This window comes from Heteronotia binoei, chromosome 6 (assembly GCF_032191835.1).
Source record: "Heteronotia binoei isolate CCM8104 ecotype False Entrance Well chromosome 6, APGP_CSIRO_Hbin_v1, whole genome shotgun sequence".
In the NCBI taxonomy this organism is placed as follows: domain Eukaryota; kingdom Metazoa; phylum Chordata; class Lepidosauria; order Squamata; family Gekkonidae; genus Heteronotia; species Heteronotia binoei.
In genome coordinates this window covers 26,975,038-27,000,316 of record NC_083228.1, presented here as the reverse complement: position 1 = coordinate 27,000,316, position 25,279 = coordinate 26,975,038, and the positions used below count along the sequence as shown (strand labels likewise).

The window sequence follows — 25,279 nt, the reverse complement described above, 5'->3', positions numbered from 1 at the left end:
TGTCATCTGGAAATAAAGGTAATGACCAGATGCTTGCAGGTCAGATAAGAGCTCTGGATGGGCTGGTTGCAGCCCAGGGGCCATACGTCTAACATCCCTGGTCTAGACCCCCTTCTTGAATATTCCACTTTAAGGCCTCACCTACATGTGCTGTAGATTAAGGAGGAATTCCCGCAGCACAGAATGAACTGCACCTGCTTCAGCCCCTACATGGGGAGAGCCACTTTTTTAAATGTTCCCCTTTGTAAAAACTTGCTGTAAATTTAAAAAAAAATTAGCATATCAAAAGTAGAAGTTTTCAACCTAGCTCCTCACACTCAAAACTAGTTTTCCATTAACAGAATCATCAGTGCAAGAGAATAGTGAACAATGTAATTCCTCCCCAGCAGCCTGAAGTAGTACAGTCCGTTCTACTACTCATTCTACTCTAGGTTCAGCCTTGGCAAACTCAGTGGGACTTTCTTGAAAGCATATCTGAATAGTCTAGAGCTGATATTGTGTATAAAAACCTGGTCTTCTGTGTTTTTATTATTCCTACTACAAAATTTTGCAAGACTTTCTCCAGAAGTGCCCCCTTTTCCCTTGCATAAAATCCCTGCAGTAATTTATTTATGTGGGTAGGTACAGAAATTCACCTGCCATGAAAACATATAAAATAATAACTGAAATGATGAGATACTGGACGTAACAGGTAAGCCCTGTGGGGAAAACAGCACAGCAAGGATTGGGTGTAAAGCAATGATTCCAAAGTTTATTCCACACAAACTTTTTTTCTCCATTTCAACAACTCTGGTGTTGCATGGGATGGGGAAGCCCATGAGCAGCCTGTTTCCTTCACTAAAAGAAATGCTTTAAAAAAAAAACGGAGGGAGAGCCATGCCACTACTGGGGGAATCTTTTAAACATGCTCTGAAGGGAAGGAATGCCTTCAGTTTTCATAAAGAGGAATGCCCCCCTTCACTCCCCCCCTCCATCTTGTCAATGTCACATAAACTTTTTTGTTCGTTTTGCTTTGGGACACAGAGCATCCTCACAATGCCGCTGCTGAACTATGAAAACAAAAAGCCTTGGTTAAGTGCTCCACGACAACCCTCACAAATATTTGCTACTTGGGGAGGGGCAGACACCACAGAAGTCTGCAGGCAGTACATAAGGCTGGGGTGTCACTGAGATAGGAGGACTGGGTGTTCAGGGAGCTCATGGGTTACTCAGGGTAGCATAACCAAAGAAAATGCCCACACTCACCACTAGGGCTGCCAACCTCCAAGTGGTGGCTAGGGATCTCCCAGAACTACAAATGATCTCCAGGCAACAGAGATCAGTTCCCCTGGAGAAAATGGCTGCTTCAGAGGGTGGACTCTGTGGCATTATACCCTGCAGTGGTCCCTCCCCTCCCCAAGCTCCACCCCCAAAATCTCCAAGAACTTTCCAACCCAGAGATGGCAATTTTACTTGCCACTGTGCTTGAACTAACTATCCAGACTCAACTGCAAAGAGGCTCTTGGACACAAAGGGAGAAGCAAAATTGCTTGGCCTGAAATGCAGCTGTAACCTAAGAAGGACTAATTAACAGGGGGGCGGGAATGACTGGCCCCATTGATCTGCCTAATCTAGCAAGGACCTAATTTATTCATCAGGAAGGAGAGGGGATCCTCCCCATTGCCTTTCCCACAGAAGGAATGTTGTTCAAATGTAGAGAGGAGTTAATTCATAGAAGGGGAGCAATTGTGGCGGACCCTTTCACAGGCGGTAGAAGGATCCAATAATTGGGTTAGTCCTGAGCTGTGCTGTTCAAATGCAAAGGTGTTTCAAAAGAACTTCAGCTTAGGGTTATTTCTAAGCAGCACTATCTATGCAACCCATTTTTTTAAAAAAAAAAAAAAGTGGCCAAGGAATCATGACAGCAGCTTGACACAGGGGACGGGGGCAGTCCAATGTACATGAGGTGTGAAAGGGACACCACAGCAAACAGTGGTGGGAAAATGGATTATCCTGTGGAGTCTGGGATCTTCATTTCAAGTGCAAATTAGCACAATGGAAACCCACCCACCCCCTTCTGTGCCGAAACAGTTTTCTTGAGAAGCGCTTCTGTTTTTGCTGGGGGAAGAGGTCTGGTATGAATTCCCCTCACACACAAACCGATGTAAATGCAAACTTAAACAAAGTTATCTGCCATTTCCAAGCTCATGTTTTGGATTCAACAATACAAAACATCTGTCACACGTAAGACTTCCCAAATATCAACATTCTCTACATTTAGCCATTTTTACAAGGCCTACTACTAAAGTCAAATGTCTGATATTGTACATACCGAATGAATACAGCCAGGCATATGCAAGTCTATTCCACATCGCAGGATCTGAAGAAATACCACACATTCTCAAGATCTGGCTTCACACTGTTTCCTAAATTCTTGTAACAGCTAATGAATGCCATGTTGACATAACTGTAGCGTAAATTTCAATGTGCTACATCTACGAAGGCCTTGTGACTCACCCTGAAATTTTTGTGTCTGATCTGGAAGTTCACACTGGTGACTTTGTTAACATCTCAAATTACATTTTCTTTTTAAATCTGAGACATGACTTGGTATTGTGACAAGATATCTCATAAAAACTTTAAAGACAAAGGAAGATATATTAATCAGCGCTTGACCAGGGACAGGTGGATCTGAAGACCTGTTCAACCATAAAGGTTACTAGGTGTCCTTCAAATCCCTCAGCCTTTAGTCTCTTCGCTAAACCTAACTCTAAAAGCTGTTGCGTGGATAAAGGGAAGAGTCCGCCAAAAACATTAATATAATCAAAACACATGTATCAAGAAAAGTGATAGACGCAATCAGTGTTCCCTCTAAGCTGAGTTGGTGCAAGCTAGCTCACAGGTTTTTAGCCTCCTGCTCAAACATTTTTGTCTTAGCTCATGGCCCCAGAGCAAACTAATTTATGCAGTAGCTCACAACTTTAATGCCAGTACCTCACAATGTATAATTTTTGGTCACATGACTCTACAGCTTGGAGGAGGGTGTCAAACGCATTTGTTATGAGGACCGGATCTGACATAAATGAGATATTGGGCCAGACCATGAGTGTCATAAAATGTAATGCCAGGTAGCAGAAATATAAACTTTATAAAGGACACAAACACAATTAAAGGTTTGTTTTTAAAAAACTTAAAGTAAAATATGCTTAAAACATTAGCAGTCATTAGTCTTAAAGGTGCTTTCTTTGCATCTCCCACAGGATCCAGGGAACTGAGCAACGGCTGCTGGCGGCACTGACCCTTTCTTTCCTTCCCCAGAGAATGAGGAGGGGGAGGAGCCTCAGCTAATAGAAGGAAGAGAAGTTTGGCTCAATAGTTCTGTGTGACTGAGAGAGCCTGCCAAAGCAAGCTCTCCCTCCCCTCTTTCCTCCCCAAGGGAGGCGCCTCAGCCAATGGATAAAATAGAGGTTTTGCTCTGTAGCTCCTGTGCAACTGAGCAAACCTGGCAAAGGAAGCTGCAATGCTGAAGGAAGCAAGAGAGAGGGAGAAAGAAGATGACAGCCAGTTGCTCAGGGGGCTGATAGGAGCCCTCTGGGGGCCTGATTCAGACCCTGGGCCGCATGTTTAGCACCCCTGGTTTAGAGGGAGCACTGGACATAATCCATTGGTAAGACATCAGTTTGTCAAAGTTATACTGTTCTTCAAAAAGAAAATGCCATCTTTTACTGATACTACAGAATGTTCAGGGTTGAGTAGATCAACAGTTCTCGCCAACCCAAATGAAAGAACTGTTCTTTCCAAAGATCACTGTACTGCTATGGTACAGTCCAAATACACTTTTCCCCAAAATTCAGCAGCATGAGCTATACCAGGAACAGCAGATAGGAATTTTCTGGGAAGAAAAAGATGATGATTCTTCACCACTTCTCAACGCTGAAATGCCTATGCTTCAATTGATCCATAGGATGTTTAACATAAAGCAAAATAAACAACTGAGTTAATTGCAACTCATCAAGTTTCCTTTAGGATTTAGCAGAAAATTTTGAATCATTAGCCAGTATAGAAAGGAGTGGGGCTTCCAAGTCATCTTTACATCTTTAAAAGATACACATCTGCATGGGTCCAGTTCACACAGAGCGCCACTACCCCATGTTACTATTGCACATTCCTGAGGAGTATATGTGAATATCAGAGCCAGAGGGTCACTCACATGGTCCCTTCCCATCCAGGGAAAAGTCAAAGATCAATGCAATCTGCATTACTTGCCCACATGCATCCTAACAACTCCTTAAGAAAGCCACGCTTTATACTTTGAGAGTCTGAAGCTATGTTTAAAAAACAACGCACCACTCCTTGCAATTTATCACACCTTATAGGAAGGGCAAATCAGTGGCTGTACAATGCTGTTTTCATTTGAACACCACAGCCAGAATATATTGTATCTTCACTTTAAAAAGCACAATGCATGCACCAGCTACTGCAATAATAACCCTTGTATTAATCAGACTTAAATGCCTTTTTTTTCCTGCTTGTTAGTAGTAGGTCATTTTCATGCCACAACAGCAAAAATCTGAAGTAGCTCAAAGTTTGCACTTAAAATAGAATTATGCAATAAAATGACAAAGATTTGCTTGTGCGTAGTACATCACACTTTGTGTGGTTTCTTTTAAACCAATCGTTGTGATATTGTAGAATTTTGTAGAAATGCTTTCATTTTTACAAAAACTCCCAGGAATTCAAACTGTGCAGATCACCAAATTCCAAAATAGATTCCACATGCGATGAATACGTAAAACCTCAACATATACAAAAGGTATCTGGAAGTCATGGAATTTAGTTTGATGTCACAGTTTTGAGTAGCACCCTTTTTTTTCAAGGAAAGCTATAGTTACCCTCATGACAAACACCTATCCTGGAAAAGTAAACAACGCAATATTGCTTAAGTAAATTTAAACTGTCCATTCATACAACTGGATTGCATTAAAGCGATTAATTTGACATGGTTTCCTGCTTGTGATAATCAGTTCTCTTTGCCCCTAAACAAACTATCCGAGAAATACTCGTAAACTACAGAAACACAGAAAGATACACATCTACCCTGCTATTCTTAAAATAGTACTATTTCTGCAAAACCAGATCATTCACTCTACTTTGGGGGCTTGGGAAATCATTATGTTACTACCTTGGCCTAATGACCCAGGAGAGGCCTAGCCCCATACCTTTCAACATCCCTGCGGCCAAGTATGTGCTGTTTTGTGTCCTTTAATGTCCTCTTGGGCAATAATACAGTAAAGGTGGACATAATGTAACAGTATCTATTACTCCAACTTCCTTATAATATTACCCAAAGAATTCACATCTTTTCAAATCCAGTTAGCCTTAGCAGTTTAGTCCAGGCGGCCTTCACCGTCCAGCAGCCTCACCGATTTTATTACCAAGGAAAAGAAATACACCTGACTGGGTTTATATTGTGTGCCCTTCCCAAAAAAGACTAAGAAGGGCCGTAATAGTTTAACGTGAATGGAGAAATAAGTAGGCCTTAAATCCCCAAGTCCATAAATAGATGCTGACATTTCCCACAGCCTCATCCTAGAAGATAACAGGCAGGGATAAGGTTTGGGGGCCTTGGGAAAGGAAGAGGAGGAAACCATGACTGGGTTTTTTCCCACACTGCCGCGAGAACATCCACATCCTCTTTCAAGGACACTGCAGCGCGTGTTACTATACTACCTCTTGCAAAGAGACCACAGCGCTCAGGTTCTGGATACATACACAGAAGATGTATATATCCGAGATCAAGGACACAGGAAATCAATTGTACCGATTTAAAAAACCCGGTGAATTTTTTATTAAAATATTTCTTTAACATTTTTTTTAACTTCCCCCCCAGCCAAACTGTTGAGCGGCAATAATCCGTGCGAAGTCTCCGGCGTGCCCTGAGTCCGTCCGCATCTTACCTTTTTGACCTGATCATCCTTTAATTCGGTGAAGTAATAGGCCAGCAGCTGAGCGGCTATCATCCTGCCTGGTGAAAGGAGACAAAATCTCTCTGCGTGGGTTTCGCCGGCCAACACAAAGGCGAGGGAGGGACCGCTCCAAGCCGAGGGATCCCCGTTTGTTCCTTTCTCCTCCCCCCTCTCGCTCTCTTGCAAGTCCAAGATCTCCAGGAGGAGCCTGCCTTCCTTGCCCCCCCTCCCCACAAGGCAGAGATAGATTTGAAAAGATGCTGCCTTTTCCTCCCCCCCTCTCCCTTGCCTTCCACGCGATGGTGACAGAGTATAAAACCTGCCCACTTCCTGCGCCGCGATTGGCTGTTTCTGGAGAGCTCGGACGCGTTGGGGGAAGAAGCGAGCTCCAGGCACCCGCTGACGGACAGCCTGCGCGCTGCCTTGGCTGGGCAGGAGGAGGAGCAGGTCTGCGTCTGGCCATCCCAGACAGTCAGACATCAGCGCACGTCCCCCACGTCTCCACGCGTTAAGGAGGCATCCCTCAAGCGCTCCAGAGGACCGGCCGGCCGGCTTTGAGCAGGGCCTCCCCGGTGATGGAAGGGAGGGACCGCAGGCAAGGGGGGATTCCTGCTTTTGAAAAAAGCCTGCTTCGTTTTTGCAACAATGCTTGGCCACTGGCACAATAGCGCGCGCGCGCTGGGAAAGAATTTTTTAAAGGAGTTGTCCTCTGGTATCGTAGTTTCTAAGGCGCTCGGCCGCTTGCTATCTGCGTGCCCGGCCGCTATTCCGCAGGCGAGGTGCTGAGTCGTGTGGGCGTTGCCCGCCAGTCGGCGTCAGATGACCCGCTGACGAGCCCTCCGACGAGGCTGCGTTGCGCGGGCCACGGCTGGCCTACCCGCTCGGGCGGCGCCACCGGAGGGAGGGAGGCGGAAGGCGGGACGTGCAATTTCTGGGAGCCGGAGAGCCATTAGCGGGAGTCTTCATCTTCACTCGGCGTCTGCTGCGCCCGAATGAGAGAGTGGGGAATGTAGTCCTGTGTGCACATCCCTTTGGGAGGGAAGGAAGCCGTGGGCTTTGCTGGCGGTGGGAAGGCCACTCAAGTAGTCCCGGCTGATTTATGGCGGGTCGACTCCCTACAGGAGTGTCAAACTCATTTGTTATGAGGGCTGGATCTGTCATAAGAGCCTGTTGGGGTGGGCCATGCGCGTCATAAAATGTAATGCCAGGTAACAGAGATGTAAACTTTATAAAGCAGACAAACACAATTAAAGATTTTTTTAAAAAAAACTTAAAACATGCTTTAAAAATTAGCACTCTTGCAACATTTTATTTAACAGTCTCTGATAACTGACATGACACCTCTTGCTCTGAATTATTGCATCAAAATCTGGAGACAGTGTCTATGCTGTAGCAATCGAGTATGGTGTTCAGGTGTATATCTGTAAGTTGCAAGCCTACTTTTTATTTACTGACATTCCTTATAGAAATCTCAGGGTCAATGCTTTGAGCCTATGAAATGGCTGGGCACTGCAAGCTTTTGTACATAAATTGCTTCATGAGCTTGTCAGCCAATGGAGAAAATAGAGGCTTTGCTCTGTAGTTTGATTGTGCAAGGCTGGCAAAGCAGGCTGTGGTGCAGAAGGAAGGGATAGTGGAGGGATAGTGGCTCAGTGGTAGAGCATCTGCTTGGGAAGCAGAAGGTCCCAGGTTCAATCCCTGGCATCTCCAAAAAAGGGTCCAGGCAAATAGGTGTGGAAAACCTCAGCTTGAGACCCTGGAGAGCCGCTGCCAGTCTGAGAAGACAATACTGACTTGGATAGACCAAGGGTCTGATTCAGTATAAGGCAGCTTCATATAAGGAAGCAAGACAGAGAAGGAAGCAGACAACAGTAAATTGCTTGCAGGCCTAATAGGAACTCTCCAGGGGCCTGATGCATCCCCAAGGCCACATGTTTGACACCCCTATCCTAGGGTTTTCAAGGCAAGTGGTAGGTTTTGCCTTTGCCTGCTTCTGGGGCACACCCCTGGAATTCATTGGCAGTCTCCCATCCAAATGCGTCCGAGATGTGATGGGATTGGGCTAGCCTGGGATTTAGTTCTGCATAAACAATATGTAAGATTGAGTTATGCGTTTATGAATTAAGTAATTTCCATAGTCTCTAAGTAACTTATTTGAATGGAAAGAAATCCAAAACAAAATGCCTCATTTCCTCCCAGGAGCTGCAAGTCCTGGCAGGTTAGCAGCAGATTTTGCTAGTTAATGCCAAAAAGCTGCAGGGCCACATTCCTTTGTTCCTTCATACATTAAGGGTGTGTTAGCCTTTGATGGGCCTAAAGTCCAATCAGGAAATGGGTTAAGGGCCATTCTTCAGAGCAATACACAAAGGCCCCACTTCAGGGATGCACACAATGCCCCCTCCCCCAAAAAATATTCCTTTGCACATCAGGGGGAAGGCCTCCAGCAAGAGACCTTATATGATGTTTAACTTGCTTTGAGTAGGCAGCTTTTTTTCATGGGACTCCCTTTTTTGAATTGCAAGCAAGGCAGCTAAAACAAATTTTATATATTTGTTTTTATGTTATTGTTTGTTGCAATATGAAAGTGTTGTATTTATTTTAATTAAATAGTTTTACAGTCCTAGGAAATACATAAACTTGTATTCCCACATAAAATGGCATAAAATGTTGTTTGTCTTTAAAGTGCCACAAGACTCCTGTTTATTTTTGCCGCAGCTGATTAACACAGCTGTTCCTCCGGCTTTACTTAAAATATAATTTGTGCTTCAAAGTACACCTCTGGGCAGCCATCTCCTTGGTATGTGGAACCAGGACAGGAACATGAAACATTCTGAACATGTAAACAAATGTAGGTGAAAAGGTGGCATTTAAAAAGTTCTAAATAAAATATGTTAATTCTACATAATACAATTGAGACTATCTTGTTTTCAGCTCTGTAAGGGATACACTGTAAGAGTCCAACTACCTGTTACATTTTCCCCAGGCCCATGCAGTCAGATAAGTGCATGATGTTCTGTGCTGAGAACTCAGATGCATATGGGCCCAATTTGGATCAGAACCATAACAGGCAAGGAGAAAGGTCTTCATCTCCCCTCCTCCCCAGTCTTCGCAATCTAAAACAGCCCCTAGAGTTGCCAGCCAGCAACCAGTGAGAGTCCGTGTGTGTGTGTGTGTGTGTGAAAACATGGAGAGCAATGTCAAGCAATGGTGTGATGTCACTTCCAGAGTAAACCTGAAAGTGATTTAATTTAATTTAATTTCCCAATTTATATCCCGCCCTATCCCACAAGCGGACTCAGGGCAGCTTACAACATTAAAAGCTTTACAGCAACATTAAGTAAACCACATCCAAACAAAATAAGTGCAGAATTGTCAAATTAGATCAAAAACTCAGATCCACATCATTGGCTACAAGTCTACATTCTGCAGTGCCTGTAAGACCGAATTGTTCCAACAGGCCTTCGACATTTAACCGAGAGAGAGCTGCCACTGGACATCATTTGGAGCACCATGCAGAGTACCGATGGTCACCATCGAACTTTCAGAACCGCTATACTGTACTGTATTAATACAGCACCATGAAATGTTTTAAATAATTTAAATATGTAATTATGTTTTATATGTTTTATTGGTTTTTAATGGAAGTAATGTGATGTTGTGAGCCGTCCTGAGTCCGCTTGCGGAGAGGGCGGGATATAAGCTTAACGTAATAAATAAATAATGAATACAAGTAATAAAACCACATATAGATAGAAAGTAAGGTGCTGGTACTGGGAAGCGATGACTACAGGGGACACCCGCTGGATCAATTAAAAGCCTGGCGGAAGAGTTCCGTCTGACAGGCCCTGCGGAACTTGGATAAGTCCCGCAGGGCCCGGATCTCTAGCAGGAGCTCATTCCATCAGGTAGGGGCCCAGATCAAAAAAACCCTGGCCTTCGTTGAAGCCAGTCAGGCATCCTTAGGCCAAAGGATCACAAGATGTTGTGCAGCTGACCTCAGAGCCCGAGGCGGCTCATATGGAGAGGCGGTCCCGGTGATGTCACACTTCTTTAGGAATCACCAGAAGCTCTATGGTAAAACCTAAACCAGACTGATGTCTCTTCAGGTTTTTCATGGAAGTTATGTCAAAGCACCACGCAACAGCAGTTGTTTTACATTAATTTTCTTTTGCAGGCTGCAGGAATGACATCAATGGAAATTGGGGATAGGGAATCCCCCACCCCCAGCAGGAAATGGTGAAGCCTGTCTAGTAGGGGTGCCAGCTACAGCCTACAATCCTTGGGAGTATATGGTGGGTGGGGACAAATCCACAAGAATCACACCAGGGCCCTGATGTCTGTACATCAGGGGAGAGACACTAGGATTTGCAAAACAACAGGAGTTCTTGGCAAATTGTAGAATGTCCCCCTATTTCATGACAGCACTTCCACCACTGTGCACCCCATCTTCCCCCACTTCCTTCCTGACAGTGTTCCAGGTGCCAGCGGACAATGACTGGGTTTGCCATAGGATTGCCAGGCATGACCTGGCAACGAACCAGCAGGAGACTGGGGGGGGGGGGGGTGGCAGAAAGAAGGGGAGGGCATCAGCAACAGGGATTCCTAAAAAGGCATGATGTCACTTTTAGGTTTTTCCTGAAGATAACATCCAGTGTTCCCTCTAAGCTGGGTTAGAGAGGGCTAGCTCACAGGGGTTTTTTTAGCCTCTAGCTCACACATTTTTGTCTTAGCCCAGGAAAAATGGCCCCAGAGCAAAGTAATTTATGCATTCGCTCACAACTTTAATGCCAGTAGTTTATGAAGTAGAATTTTTGCTCACAAGACTCCACAGCTTAGAGGGAGTATTGGTAACATCATGCCATCAGCCTGACAACCTTTCTTTCCCCTCCCACTCCTGATCCAAGCAGCTATAAGAAATTGAGGGGGGCGGTTAGGAAATTGGTAGCCTTAAGCTCTGGGGAAACCTATTTGGCCAATGGAGAACTATAAGTGTACCCCATCAGTATACATGAACTCCTCAATGAGGCAAATAGTACGTTGGGGCCATTTGAGGTCTGGAACTGTACTGTACTCCTCAATTTGAATCAAGCCATGTATGTCTGGAAGCTGAATTCCAACAACAAATTTGCAACAGGCATCTGATCAGGCAGACCTGGGGGAAGACCCGGAAAAAATTAACATGTGGTGAGGCCTTGCAGAGCTACGCTTTCTAGAGTTCACCTTGGGAAAAGACCTGTTAAACTAGTTTATGCCAAAGCCATGTCTATTCCAACAGAAAATACTTAAAATCTACATTTAAATCCGGAAACCAGACCCACCTCTCATTTTAACTTCAAAATAACAGTAATTGGCTTGTTGGAAAAAAGCATCCTTTGACTCTGTAAAGTCTGTATAATTGATTGAAGTATGAAATGTCATAGCAACAGCTTTATGAAGGTAAGAAAGCATTTCTAAGAATGGGTCAAATTCTTAGACAAAACAGACTGAATACAATTGCAGGGAACCTTATTGATCCAAAGACTGCATAGTAAACCTGTGACTGCAGTAACTAATCTTTCCTAGCAGTGGCTGATCTACACTGGTACATAGAAAGCATTTGAGGGAAGTCTGTTGCAAGTTTTGCGTCTCTAGCTTGCACAGGATCTACCAGTATTCTATACATTCCTGAACTCGCACTTGTCAAAGTGACCTATACATTCCTGAACCTGTACCTGCAGGGGATCTCTCTTGGATGCTCCTCTAAATACTGTCCAAGTTGTTGCTTTGAAGTTTTGTAAACATAGTGTAGACTGTCTGGGAATGTCTCCGCTTGCCAACTGGCATGAACGTCTACAAACAGCTTGAAAGTTCTGGCCAGGTGACCTGCCATGAATTTGACGTTGCAATGCACAAACTGGCCAAAATTCATCACAAACTTTAGTTTGTGAGTCGGTTTGGGTCCATCCCAGGTTGTAGGTTGCATGCAACTATACATAAGAATTTCTACCACTGTGGAAAAGATAACTGGAATGTTGAGGTTAATGTTCATAAAATGACCTATGTTTGAGAAAAATGGGTATGGGATATGCTGCAATTTTACTTTCAGTGTGACCCTGGGTGTCATTATGTTGATGTGATGTTCTAAGACTCTCCCATAAGTTGTCACCCCATAAGTGTGATGACATAACTTCCAGGGTCTCTCCAGAAGTGACATAAGGGCTTCAGAATGTATCTACATGTCCCCGCCTCTGTCCACCTGCGGCTAGTTGCCAGTGTTTGGCTGACAACCTTAAATAATTGAACAGCAGTAATTTCTCTCTGCTGTATCCTTATTAAGAGGGACCACAGCCCTGCCAGCTAGGCAGCAACAGGGAAAGAACAAGATCTCCTCCTGATCCCAAGCTGTTTCCTGCTGCTAATTCTATTGCTATATATCTCCCTGTCCTTGAAGCCCAAACTCCAGTGCAACAAGAAACAATGAGGACCCCATTCAGAGATAAATTCAGAGCTAGCAAACCTGGGTGCCTCCTACATCACTGGGTGAGGAGCTCCTTCACGGAGAAAATTCAGGTCCTCCAGCAGCCCCTTATTTAAATTCAGGACTGAATACAATAGACAGTCTAGACATGTATGTAATTAGGACCTCACATTTTCAAGGGCATCGAAATCTTTGAAAGGAAAAAAAAACTATTCAAAAGCACTGCCAAAGTGTTCTCCCATACTAAGCCAATGCATATAATGATAATCTAGTACAAGATAAACCCTCAGTGGTGGTCAGGTGACTTTTTCACTGGTTTTGAACAAATAATTCTTTTAGCTGCCTGCAAACCTGCAAATTGTACAAGCTTAAAAGCTGCACTTAAGGTTCCAGGTCTGCGTTGGAAAATACCTGGAAACTTGGGGGGTGGAACTGGGAGGGGGGGAGGGAGGAGCCTCAGTAGGGTACAATGCCATAGAGTCCACCCTTCAAAGCAGCCATTTTTCTCCAGGGGAACTTATCTCTGCCAGCTGGAAAGTAGTTGTAAAAGTGGAAGATCTCCAGACCCCACCTGGAAGCTGGCAACCCTAGTTGCATTTTTAAAATTGTTTTGGACCAGTTCACATTGTGCCCCTGTGCGTAGTAGACACAGTGATGAAGGGTCACCATTTTTGTGATGGTGCCTCCTTCACATACCTAAATCCGGGCCTGATGAAGCAGAAAGATGCCATTTGATAAATTTGCAGTTTTAAAAAAAACACCCTAGGATTATCAGAAAGGGATTTCAGTTTATTTAAAGAAATTGTGCACATTATTTTCTCATTTTAATTAATGAAAAATCACTTAAATTCTAAAAATGAGCAGTATCATTTCTATTCCCTCCCCAAAGCAGATATTCAGAAGGGAGACCCAAAAAGTTAGAGAACACTGCTTGGACTACCAGATCTCCATGCCCATGGACACGTTGACACACAAGCACTTAAATGGCTGACAAAGGACTACTGATTTTGAGCTCAAAGGTCTTTCTAAATATGGTAATACACCATTGACTTAACTATAGCTTGAAGGATGACAGTGATATCTTGCTTTCAGTATCTTGCTAAGTCTAAAGCAAAAATCTAGGATCTACAATGGGGTTTCCCTTTATAGATGGATTAAATATTTATAGATGCATTAAACGTTTGTGACATATTTTAACATTTTAAAGAAGGAATGGAAAATTCATATCCCATCTACAGGGCCGGATTAAACCCTGTGGAGACCCCTAGGCAGTCAAAATCTTGGGGGCCCCCCTCACAAATTATCTCCGAGTTGGAGCACTCGCCCCACTGCCTGCGCTCCCTGCTGCAGCTGGCAAGAACCAGTGACTAAAAAGGCATTACCCCATTTTCGTGCCGCAGCTCTCCCCAGGCTCTCCCACCCCATTCCTACCTCCCCACAATCTCCCTGCAGCCCCGTTTTCGCCGCTGCTGCTCTCCCCGGGCTCTTCCATGCCTCCCCCACTCTCCCTGCGACTGCATTTTCCCTGCTGCCACTCTCCCCGGGCTCTTTCCTGCCTCCTCCACTCTCCCCATGGCCCCATTTTCGCTGCTGCCACTCCCCCCAGGCTCTTCCCACCCTCAAGAACATGAGAGCAAGCAAGCTGGGACCGGACAGCTGGCCACTGGAAAAAGCAGCCAAGCCTCCATGGCACCCTCACCCAAAATTTTATGCCCTGGACCGCCCACCCAGTAATTTCTGACTATGGGGCTGAGCCTGCAGCAAAAGCAGCTGCAGCTTCCCCTAGGAGTTCAAGTGTTGGCTGGCCTAGCGCTGCCAGATGCAGAAGAGGGGCTGAGGAGCTGTTGAAGGGCAGGCGAGCCTGACGAAGCCAGCTTGCCTGACTGACTTTCTCACTTTTTTTGCTGCAGGCAATTTGGATTTCTGTTTTGGGAGGTGGGGGGAAGTATCCTGTGCCTGCTGCCCACCACTCAACCAGAGCTCAGATGGAGTTTTGCAGCGGCTTCCCTTTCCTCCCCACCTGACTTGGCTGAAAGTGCCTTGCAAGCCTGGCAAGCACAGAAGCATTTTTCTTGCTCCAGAGATGGGTTTCCCTGGGGCTGGGCTGGCAGATGGGGAGAAGGTGGGGCAGGCGTACAAAGAAGGAAACAATGGGGGGGGGTCAGGTGAAGAGGGAGCTGATGAACAGCGAAGCAACAAGGGAAGCGACAGGGAGGGAGGGGGCGGGCAGACAAAGGGGGAAGCGATGGGAAGGAGGCAAGGCAGGCAAGCTGAGGGGAAGGGGCCAACAGAGGAAGAGATAAACTAGCCGTGTGGGAAAACTGGGGTGGGGGGAAAGCTGGCCCAGGGCCCCAAAAGACATGGGGGTTCATAGGCAAGTGCCTCACTTGCCTAATTGTTAATCCGGCCCTGCCCATCTACACTCTTTTTCTATCTCTCACTGCAAGCCAACTTTCTCAAAGCCACACTGATAACCAAGCAGGCATTACGAGGGAAAGCAAGTTGAATGGGCTATTGCGTGTCGTTATGGCCTCAGAGTCTTTCCCACAGGAATACAGCTGCAGGTTGTCAGTGGAGCTCTAGCCACAGTCATCTAAAGCAATAATGAAAGATGGACAGTTTTGCTAGAGGGGTATTACAGAACGAGGGTGGTTATTACATTGTAGGAGATCAGCTCAAGCACTAGAGTGGCACAGTTTTGACTTCTGGGGTTGGAAAATGCCAAGCTGAACTGCTTCTCAGAAGGGGAGCAAGCTGGAACTTCTGTTCGGGGTAGTGGAAGGCAATCTAATGCCTATTGCCTACTTTTCTCAGTCAGAGATCAGTCCAAGATATGCACAGGAAACTTTGAGGAGATTTACCTTGGCTAAAAGGGAGTCCCGAGTGGGGCTCCTTTGAGGCTTTGAGGGATCTCCGGAGACGAGTTGCATTTTCATCTTCTGCAGAAGTTTCAAGAGTCATTTATTTGACATAAGCTCGACAGGATCCTAATCTTCTTTGATACTGCTAAACATCTAAAGCTATACAAAACCGGTGTTGATCTGGATAACTACAGAAAAGGTACAGATTGCTATCTTTCATTCTGGGACTAATTAAAGTTAAACAAAATAAAATCAGAAGGTGGGAAATTGAAATCTAGAAAGCTTGGAAGAAGAAGGGGAGAAGGGGTGAAATTTGGACTTTGTAAATTTAAAGGACAGTGCTAATAAGTGGAAAGGAATTTATTGTTTTGTCTACTTGCGGTTTTGGAGGAAAAGCCCCATCGTCATAGACTTGCAGCTCCCACAGCCACCACAGGAAATATGTCAAGCATCGTGAGATCTCTCTACCAGCAAAAACAAGATTTGGTGGCAAGCAAAGCAGAAAGTATCGGATGGCAAAGGGAAATCATTGAAGCAGCCAGCCTACTCTAGGACTATAATATCATAGAAAAACATCAGCGGCCATTGCTAGGAGGCTAAAAATTAAATTAAAAAATTTAAGTGTTCGGGACGTTAAAAATTGGTGGAGCAAACAGAGGTGACAATTATAAGGTAAATACTATTGGATATTACTGTTAATAGCTATTTTAGAAGCCTCTAGAGGAAAAAGGAAAATTTTTTTAAAGTGAGGCAGAAAGTCGCGACCTCCATTTTGGAAAAAATAAAAACTTTAAAAATTAATATCTAAGCCCAGGAGGCTCTGAGGACAGCGAAATTAGGCTTATTGAAAAGAGCAAGCCTCTTTTTAAATATGATAGTTGAAATTTAATTTGGTGAGGTCAAAATTTTCGGTGTTTTTACATGTCAGACCATAAGCAAACCCGTGCAAGGACTGCTTCACTGGAGAAAATGCAGGACCAATTAGATGCAATGGAAGCCAGGATAATGAAAGGGTTGAACAAGATGATAACTGCTTCCAAAAAAGAAATTAGAAAAGATATTGAAGAGCTAAAAAAAGATATAGAGGATCTCAGAAATGAGACTGTGGTGACATCAAAAAAAGTGCAAGAGGTGGAAGGGAGAGTGAAAGTATATGATTCCACAGGAAAAAGTGGCAGTTCATAACTGCAAATTGATGGAGACCCAGATACGTCTGAGAGGAGTACCTGAGGATGAAGAAACTGATTTGAAAGAATATATAATAAAAATAATTGCAGAATTTTTGGAGGGAGATCCTGAAGGGACTAGAAACATGTATGACTATATGTATAGAGTGAACTCACTATATGCAAAAAAAAAATAATCTACCAAGAGATGTGGTTATAAGATATATGGCAAAAGAAATGGTGGGGAAAATCATGAATAAAACCTTTGAAAAGACATTGATAGTGGGAGGCAGCAGAGTAAGAATTATTAAGGAGTTGCCAAGACAAGTGATAAATGACAGAAAAGCATATAAGAAATTGACAGAAAAATTACGGGACAATGAAATGAGGTATAGATGGATAATACCTGAAGGTTTGAGCTTTGAGCTACAAGGAAAAAGGATTACAATTACAAGCACACAGGAACTGCGTGGATTTTATGAAGAACATAAAGAATTTGCACCATGGTGGATTACAAATTATTATCTTGGAATGTAAATGGACTAAATTCACCACAAAAAAGAAAGGCAACGTTTCATTGGATTAAAAAGCAAAATTGTAATATAGTTTGTTTACAAGAAGTACATATCAAACAAAAGGATTACAAATTTTTATGGAATAAACAATTGGGACTAGAATTTCATTCATTGGCTGAACAGAAGAAAAGGGGAGTGATTTTTTATATTAAACAAGAATTGGACCCGAAATTAGTGTTTAAAGATAAAGATGGAAGATGTGTAGCGGTAGAAATAATATTAAATGCAAAAAAAACCATTGTTACTGGGACTGTATGCACCAAATGGAGCAAAGGATGCTTTTTAAAAAGACATTATACAACAATTTGATGAAGTGACATATGATCAAGTTTTGATAATGGGGGACTTTAATGGAACAATTAAGAACACACTGGATAGGTCTGGGGGTGGGGAATAATAAGGAAGGAAAATTGCCAAAGTCTTTTTTTGAATTGGTCAAACAAGAAAACTTGGAGAATATATGGAGGAAATTTAATCCTGAAGTGCGGGACTATACCTTTTTTTTAGCAAGACATAAAACTTTTTCCAGAATTGACATGTTGTGGGGTACTAAAGATTTAGGCCTTATAACAAAGAAAATAGAGATTTTACCTAAAATAGAGGCTGATCATAACCCAATAATGTGGATTACAAAATTGTCAAAAAAGTCGAGAAGATGGAGACTGAATGAAGATTTACTACAGAATAAGGAAATAGTGACATCTCTAGAAAATGAAACTAAAGCTTTCTTCCAAATAAACGATAAAGAAGATATAGAATTTCAGACGGTGTGGGATGCTTATAAAATAGTAATAAGAGGAATATTGATTACATTGAATAATAAAGACAAGAGGGCAAAAGAAAAACAGATGCTGTACATTCAAAATGAAATAAAGAAAAAAGAAGGGGAACTGAGAAAAAGGCCAGGGAAAAGAAAATTATGAGGGAGATTACAATATTACAAACACAAATGAGACTTTTGTTAAATAAAGAACTGGAATGGAATCTGAAAAGGCTGCAGCAGAAATCTTTCGAGGGAGCAAATAAGCCTGGAAAATATTTGGCCTGGCAATTGAAGAAAAAGAGAGAGAGTAAAATTATTAATAAAATTGTGGTGGAGGGAAGAGAGGTGGTAGATCAAGAAGGAATAAAAAGAGAATTCTTTAAGTATTATGCCAAATTATTTAAGGGTGTTAAAATAAAGAAAGAAAAGATGGAAGAGTATTTACAAAAGATTAAAATAGCACCTTTAACAGAAAATATGGGGAAAGTCTTGAATGATCCAATTGAAAAAATAGAAATTGAAGCAGCAATTAATGCAATGGAAAATGGAAAAGCACGTGGGCCAGACGAATATACAGCTAAATTTTTTAAAACCTTCAAAGAGGAGTTAATTCCGAAACTTCAGAAATTGATGAACATCATAAGAATAAAAGGGAAAATACCAAATACATGGAAGGAAGCTGTTATTTCGTTGATTCCAAAGGAAGATAGAGATGTCATGAATGTAAAAAATTATAGGCCAATCTCACTATTAAATAATGACTATAAAATATATACAAGAATCTTGGCAGAACGGCTTAAGCAATATTTGATAAAATTTATAAAGGAAGATCAAGCGAGGTTTCTCCCCAAAAGGCAAATAAGAGACAATATTAGAACTGTTGTAAATATTGTAGAATATCATGAAAGACATCCAGAAAAGGAAGTAGCATTATTCTTTGCGGATGCAGAGAAAGCATTTGATAATTTAAATTGGGACTTTATGTTTGCAGTAATGGAGGAAATGGAGTTGGGGGGAAACTTTATAAGGATGATAAAAGCAATGTATACTGAACAACGTGCAAGGTTATGTATAAATGCAGATCTTACAGAAGACATGATAATTAGCAAAGGTACAAGACAAGGCTGTCCGCTTTCCCCACTGTTGTTTATAATGACTCTTGAAATCTTACTGATGCAAATCCAAGAAGATAAAGGAATAGAAGGATTAAAAGTAAAAGGATTTACTTACAAATAGAGAGCATTTGCAGATGATATAATGTTTATAAATGAAAATCCCACACAAGTCACACCTCTGTTGTTAGCTAAAATACAAGAATATGGGGAATTGGCAGGACTGTGTATTAATAAAGAAAAATCAAAACTTCTATGTAAAAATATGCAAGCAAGCAAACAAAAGGAACTGCAGAAAATAACGGGATGTGAAGTTACCTCTAAGGTAAAATATTTGGGTGTGGAGATAACAATGAAGAATATTGACTTGTTTAAAAACAATTATGAGAACCTATGGCGTAACATGGATGAAGATATGATAAAATGGAATAAACTTAATTTGTCATTGCTTGGCAGAATAGCTGCAATTAAGATGAATATTTTGCCAAGAATAATGTATTTGTTTCAAACTATTCCGATTGTGAAAGACAGTAAACAATTTAATAAATGGCAAAGGAAAATTTCAGAGTTTGTGTGGACTGGGAAGAAACCAAGGATCAAAATGAAAATCTTAATAGATGCAAAAGAGAGAGGATTCCAATTACCAGATTTAAAATGATATCATGAAACAGTTTGTCTAGTGTGGATAAAAGAATGGGTGACGCTGTTAAACAAAAAACTTTTAGGTTGGAAGGTCATGGAAATAAATTTGGCTGGCACGCTTATATGTACTAGGGGGAAAAAAAGATGGATGGTTTTTTCTCTCACCATTATATAAGAAATAATTTGCTAAATACTTGGATGAAATATAAGAAGTATGGGGATGAGAGAAAACCATTATGGATAGTGCCAGCAGAAGTAATAAAAATAACAGCTGAGACGGGTGAAGAAAAGTGGTTGTCATACAATCAACTATTAAAAATACAAAGTGGCAAAACATAATTGAAAACTTCTGAAGAGTTGAATAATAAATATGATTGGTTCCAAATGCAACAAATAAAAAGCTTAGTGGAAAATGACATTATTATTAAAACTGAAGGAATAAGAAGAGAGCAAACAGAAATGGAAAAAGTTCTGCTTGGAGACAATGAAAAATCAATTTCAAAATTATATAAATTACTTTTAAAATGGTCTACAGAAGATGAAGTAGTGAAATCTCAAATGATTAAGTGGGCAATTAATGTAAATAAAGAAATACAGATGGGAACTTGGGAATATTTGTGGAAGAATTCTATAAAGATTTCGACGTGTCATAGTATTAAAGAGAACTGTTTTAAAGTGATGTATAGATGGTATATGACTCCTAAAAAGTTGGCAAAGATGAACAATAAGATGCCAGATAGATGCTGGAAATGTAAAAAACATGAAGTTCTTTCTACCATATGAGGTGGACTTGTGAAAGTACAAAAAAGTACTGGCAGATGATTCAACAAGAAATTTCTAGGATCCTGGGATACGAATTTAAGAAAGTTGCAGTGACTTTTCTGTTGGGATTACAAATGGAAAAATTTCCAAAAGAAGATAGAACTGTAATCTGGTACTTGCTTTCAGCTGCTAGGACACTGTATGCGCAGTTGTGGAAGCAAGAAAAAATACCAGAAAAATGGGATTGGATTGTAAAAGTTATGACATGGAGTGAAATGGACAAATTAACAAGAATTTTAAGAGACTATGACTTAGAAGTTTTTAAGATGGAGTGGAAAAAGTTTAGAAGATATGTAGAAAAAGAGTGGAAAATAAAAGGACATTGGACAATTTTTGATAATGATTAAGTCTTAGAAAGAAGAAGAATATTAATCTTTGTTTTTATTAAAGGGTACCTTTAAATGTTAGTATTTTAAGTAAATAACACCGGCGGGGGTCAAGTAACGGGGGGAGGGGTGGCTAGAAATATATGGGATAGATAAAAAGAAGTTAACGATGCAAGAAATAGATATTGTTACCATATGTTACTAAATAAAATTGTTTTAAACAAGCACTAGAGAGGCACAGTTTTGTAGGAAAAAAGCAAATTTGACTAGCCTAGCTTTCCACATGCCACAGAGCCTACCCCCAGCTGGGGGCAGGGGATCCTCTGGTTTGGAGGCCCTCCTCTCACTTCAGAGTTATCAGAAAGCTGGGGGGAGGAAATGTCCGCTGGGCATGCCATAATACACTATGGAGAGTAGTTCCCATAGAGTATAATTGTGAATTGATCTGTGGGTATCTGGGGCTCTGAGGGAGAGGCTGTTTTCTTAAGGTAGAGGCACCAAATTTTCAACATAGCATCTGGAACCTCTCATCCAAAACCCCCCCAAAATTTTCAAAAAGATCGGACCAGGAGGTCCAATTCTATGAGCCCCAAAAGAAGGTGCCCCCCATCCTCCATTTCCAATGAAGGGAAGGCATTTAAAAAGAGTGTGGCCCTTTAAATATGATAGCCAGAACTCCCTTCAGAGTTCAGTCATGCTTGTCATAACCTTGCTTCTGGCTCTACCCCACAAAGTCCCCAGATATTGCCTGAGTTGGACTTGGCAACCCTATGTAGAGAAGTAGGTGATATGAGGTTGGGGTCCTGTTGTGCCCTTCAGACTAATGTCATAAGCACCATGTAATAAATGCTGTTGGCATGGCCACCTCCCTGCATTTAAGGCAAACGGTTGCACCTGTCAGTGCAAGAGTTGTTCTTCTGAGTAGTGTCAGGGTCATCTGAAGCTGTTCTCTGGGGAACACCAGGGCTGCTAAGTTCCAGACTGAGACATTCCTGAAGCTTTGGGACTAGAGCCTAAGGAGGAGAGGGACCTCAGCAAGGTATAACACCATACAGTCCACTCTCCAAAGCAGCCATTTTCTCCAGGGTAAATTGTAATTCTTGGAAATTTCCAGGCCGCACCTGGAGGTAGGCAATCCTATCAAGTTCTATAGGAAGCCTCTAGTATTTATCAGATTCTTCTCACACCTTTTCTACAACTAAATTAGGAGGAGGCATACATCTTTTAGCCCTTTCAGTCCTGCAATAAGGGGAATCCCTTTTCTATCATGAGAATGGGTTGATGTCATATAATTGCAGCCATAGGTAATAAACAATATGCCTTAAGATTAGATCTCTTACTGAGTGATTTTTTATTGTATTTCAAATCTGAAGAAGCATTTCATTCTGTATTCATTGTTGTGTTTTTTATGTATGCTAATAAAGGTACTGAAATGAAATTAGTCTTAACATAATATTCATTTTTACCAGATCCTGGGGAAAATAAAATTTTATAGCAACAGGAAAAAATTGCATAGAGTAATCTTGGTCAGGTAGCTTTTTAGATTCTTCCAAACTCCCCTCTCTTTGTTGCACTTGAGCAAATTTATTCATACATAAAAGGCATAGTGTCCCTTGTTTCAAAGTGACCCAAGAATAGGGTTGTGAGCTCCGGGTTGGGAAATAGCTGGAGCTTTTGGGGGTGGAGCCTGAGGAGGGCATGGTTTGGGAAGGGAGGACTTCATGCCATAGAGTCCACCTTCCAAAACAGCCATTTCCTCCAGATGAATAGATGTCTTTCACCTTGTAATAGAGGGAGCTCTCCAGCTACCACCTGGAAGTTGGCAACCCTAACTAAGAATAGTTTGTAGTCTCAAAAGGAAGGAATTGCACAAAGACAAGAAGAGGGAAACTGATGGACAACCAAAAGCAATTTCCCATCAATCTGTATGGTTTCAAGTCACAGTTAAATAAAAGTTTAAGTAACAGGATCTCATCACTACTATATCATCTGTATATTTTAAAAAATTATCAAGAATGGAGGTGGAGAAACACTATAGGAAAAGCTAGAATTTAATCATAGCAGTAAATAAAAAAAGCTGCATCTCAGAAAGGATGATCAGGCAGAGAGTCACTTCCTTTGTCCAAGGCCAGATCTGCCTTGAGTCATGCATTCCTCCTGGCTCCTATTGAATCTGAGGACAGAACAGTGACAGGCTGCATTTAGGGCAGCCAAAAAGTAGCTGAATGCTGAGACAGGCAGAAGGGGAAACCCTCAATTAGTCCTATAGTACAGATACCCAGTGTTTTTCTTCTGGAAAAAGCTGGTGCCAGAACTCTCAAAAATGAAGGAGTCCATGCCCCTCATGGACTTTTACACTTTTTTTTTTAATTTTTGTTTCATCAAAGAGGTTCCAGAACTCTGCTCTGCTGCGTTCCCTCAGGGAGGAAAAGCCCAGCAGATACCCTAAACACAATTTACAGTGCAATCAATGGGTTTAGCAGAGTATAACTCTGTTTAGAATTGCACGATTATATGTGTTAGGCACTCTTGGGATCTGTAAGTCTCAAAATAGGACATAAATAAAAAATGAATGAATGTGTCCATTCTATGGTAAAACCAGTAATAACAAAAATTTCCTTCTGCCAGCCACACTAGTCTTGGTGGGCGAAGGGAGCTGGGGGAAGGAAATTCTTCATCCCCAGGGGAAGGCTGCCAAGTCAATTCCCTGATGTTGCATCCTGTCATTGGCATTCAGAGGTTGGTTCTGAATGTGGAGGGTTCATTTTGTCACCATGGCTTGTATCCCTATATCCACTGTGAATCTCAGAATATAAATACTCATGGAGGCTGTCCTAAATTGATTGCCCATTGGCTTCATTGGGTGTCCCTGAGTTTTAGTGCTATGAGAGAGGAATAAAAAGGTTCTCTCTATCCTTGGTTAAAAGCAACTGCAGTTCTTGTGAGCAGCATTTGAGGGTGTGGTCAGACAAGCACTTTGATCTGCTGTTGTTGCTTCTCCCCAACAGATTTAAAGTGTTTGTCCAGACAGCCACATCTGTCCTCCATTCCCCACTCATCAGCCACCTATCTTCACCCCCGACTTTCCCAACACTAGGGATAAAGTCCAGAGTTTTTTGATTGACCAGTCTCACTGCACACTTCCGACATCTGATCTCTCCATGGCGCATTTGGGAGGTTTGAGACTTCCAATCCCTGGTTGCCATATTTTTCACTATTACTGATACGTGCATAACCACATATTCACCCAACAGCGAGTAAGTGGTTATGCACATGCACAAAGCAGACTTTAAAAAAGCTGTCCACTCTTGCTGTGGTGAGTGCACAGTTGCAGTTTGATCACTCAACCACAGGGTGAGGGAGGATTAGGTGTGTATGATCATATTTCTCTGGAAGAAAGAGTTCCAGAGAAATTAGAGGCGTGGCCAAGCCTGTAGTCTGCTTGCACCCTGACTGTACATAGACAGAGCAATGCAAATCAGTGTAATCAGTCAGCTGAACTGGAGTTTCCAAAGTGAATTATTATAATACAATTAGAAATAACACTCCTTCTAAAACCATGTCATACAGTCCCCTTCAAGATGTGGCAGGTGTAACAACCACAAGGAAAGGTAGTATATAAATGCTTTAATAAATATAATATTCCATTTTAACCAGAAGCTCACTGTCTATTTGAGACCAAACCTTGACTATGTTATTTGATTCTTAAGCCCCAACTATAAGAAACCCTGTTAAAATCCAAACAGCCAACTTGACCTTGTGGTATAAAAATCATAAAATGTCCATGTGGAAAGCCCTGACCTGTTTAATTCTTTCTGCACATCAATTAAATTAAAGCTCAAAAATGTATTAAAGATGACCCTGGATAACTGATGTCCAATTCATATAGAACAGATTGTTCTAATGTTTGTAATTTGCATGATTATTTTCAATCCTTGTCTCTGGTATTTCTCAGAATGCCTATCAACTTTTTATTTTGTAGTTTCTTATAAAAGCCATAGGAGCACAGCCAGTCAAAAGCTCATTGATTGACTTTGGACCCCATCACTGTCTCTCAGCCTGATGTGACCTAATTCACAGGGCTCTTGTGTGATTAAAATGAGGATGCATCTACACTCCCCTCAATTGCACTGATGAATGGTGGGATTAGTATTATTATTTATTTAATTTATTAATCACTCCATCCCAGCTTGCGCCGGACTCTGGGCAATGTACAAGGCATACACAAACACACAAATAAAGCTAACAACTCATCTTCTGTTATGAATCATTGTATCAGGATTTTCCCACTTGTTAGTGTATGTCTGTAAATGAAGAATTTAGGAAGCAGGAAAAAAGAACATATGTGGCAGTCTTGGGTCGCTGATCCTTGCATAGAGATTTTATCAGCAACTTATTCCCTGAAGGGAGTCTCTCAACAACCCAGAAAGGTCACACGCCACCCAGCCTGAAACAGCACTCCTGGCAAAACTATTTTTGCAGTATAACACTCCAGGAGTGAGCGTTTGTGAAGGACAAGCAGTTCTTGTGAGAAACCTGAAACCACTAAAGACACAGAGGGTCCTGTCAGCTGGTATTGGTCCTGGGGCCTTTACAGTAAGAGGGATAAG

The 25,279-nt window shown here is 42.0% G+C and overlaps 1 protein-coding gene across 3 annotated transcripts in view; it reads right to left on the bottom strand.

Moving 5' to 3' along the window:
• LOC132573592 (hexokinase-1) overlaps positions 1-25,279 on the bottom strand; it is an 80,891-nt gene that overhangs the window by 50,508 nt on the left and 5,104 nt on the right. The window contains exon 1 of one of the 3 annotated variants that reach the window (XM_060241159.1): positions 5,937-6,184. The exons of 1 other annotated variant lie outside the window; for it this stretch is intronic. In XM_060241159.1, coding sequence (XP_060097142.1) covers positions 5,937-5,999 — 63 coding nt within the window. In that variant the 5' untranslated portion in view covers positions 6,000-6,184. Of the gene's footprint in view, positions 1-1,456; positions 1,564-5,936; positions 6,185-25,279 lie in introns of those variants that run through there. One more of the 3 variants, XM_060241161.1, reaches the window with a different exon arrangement.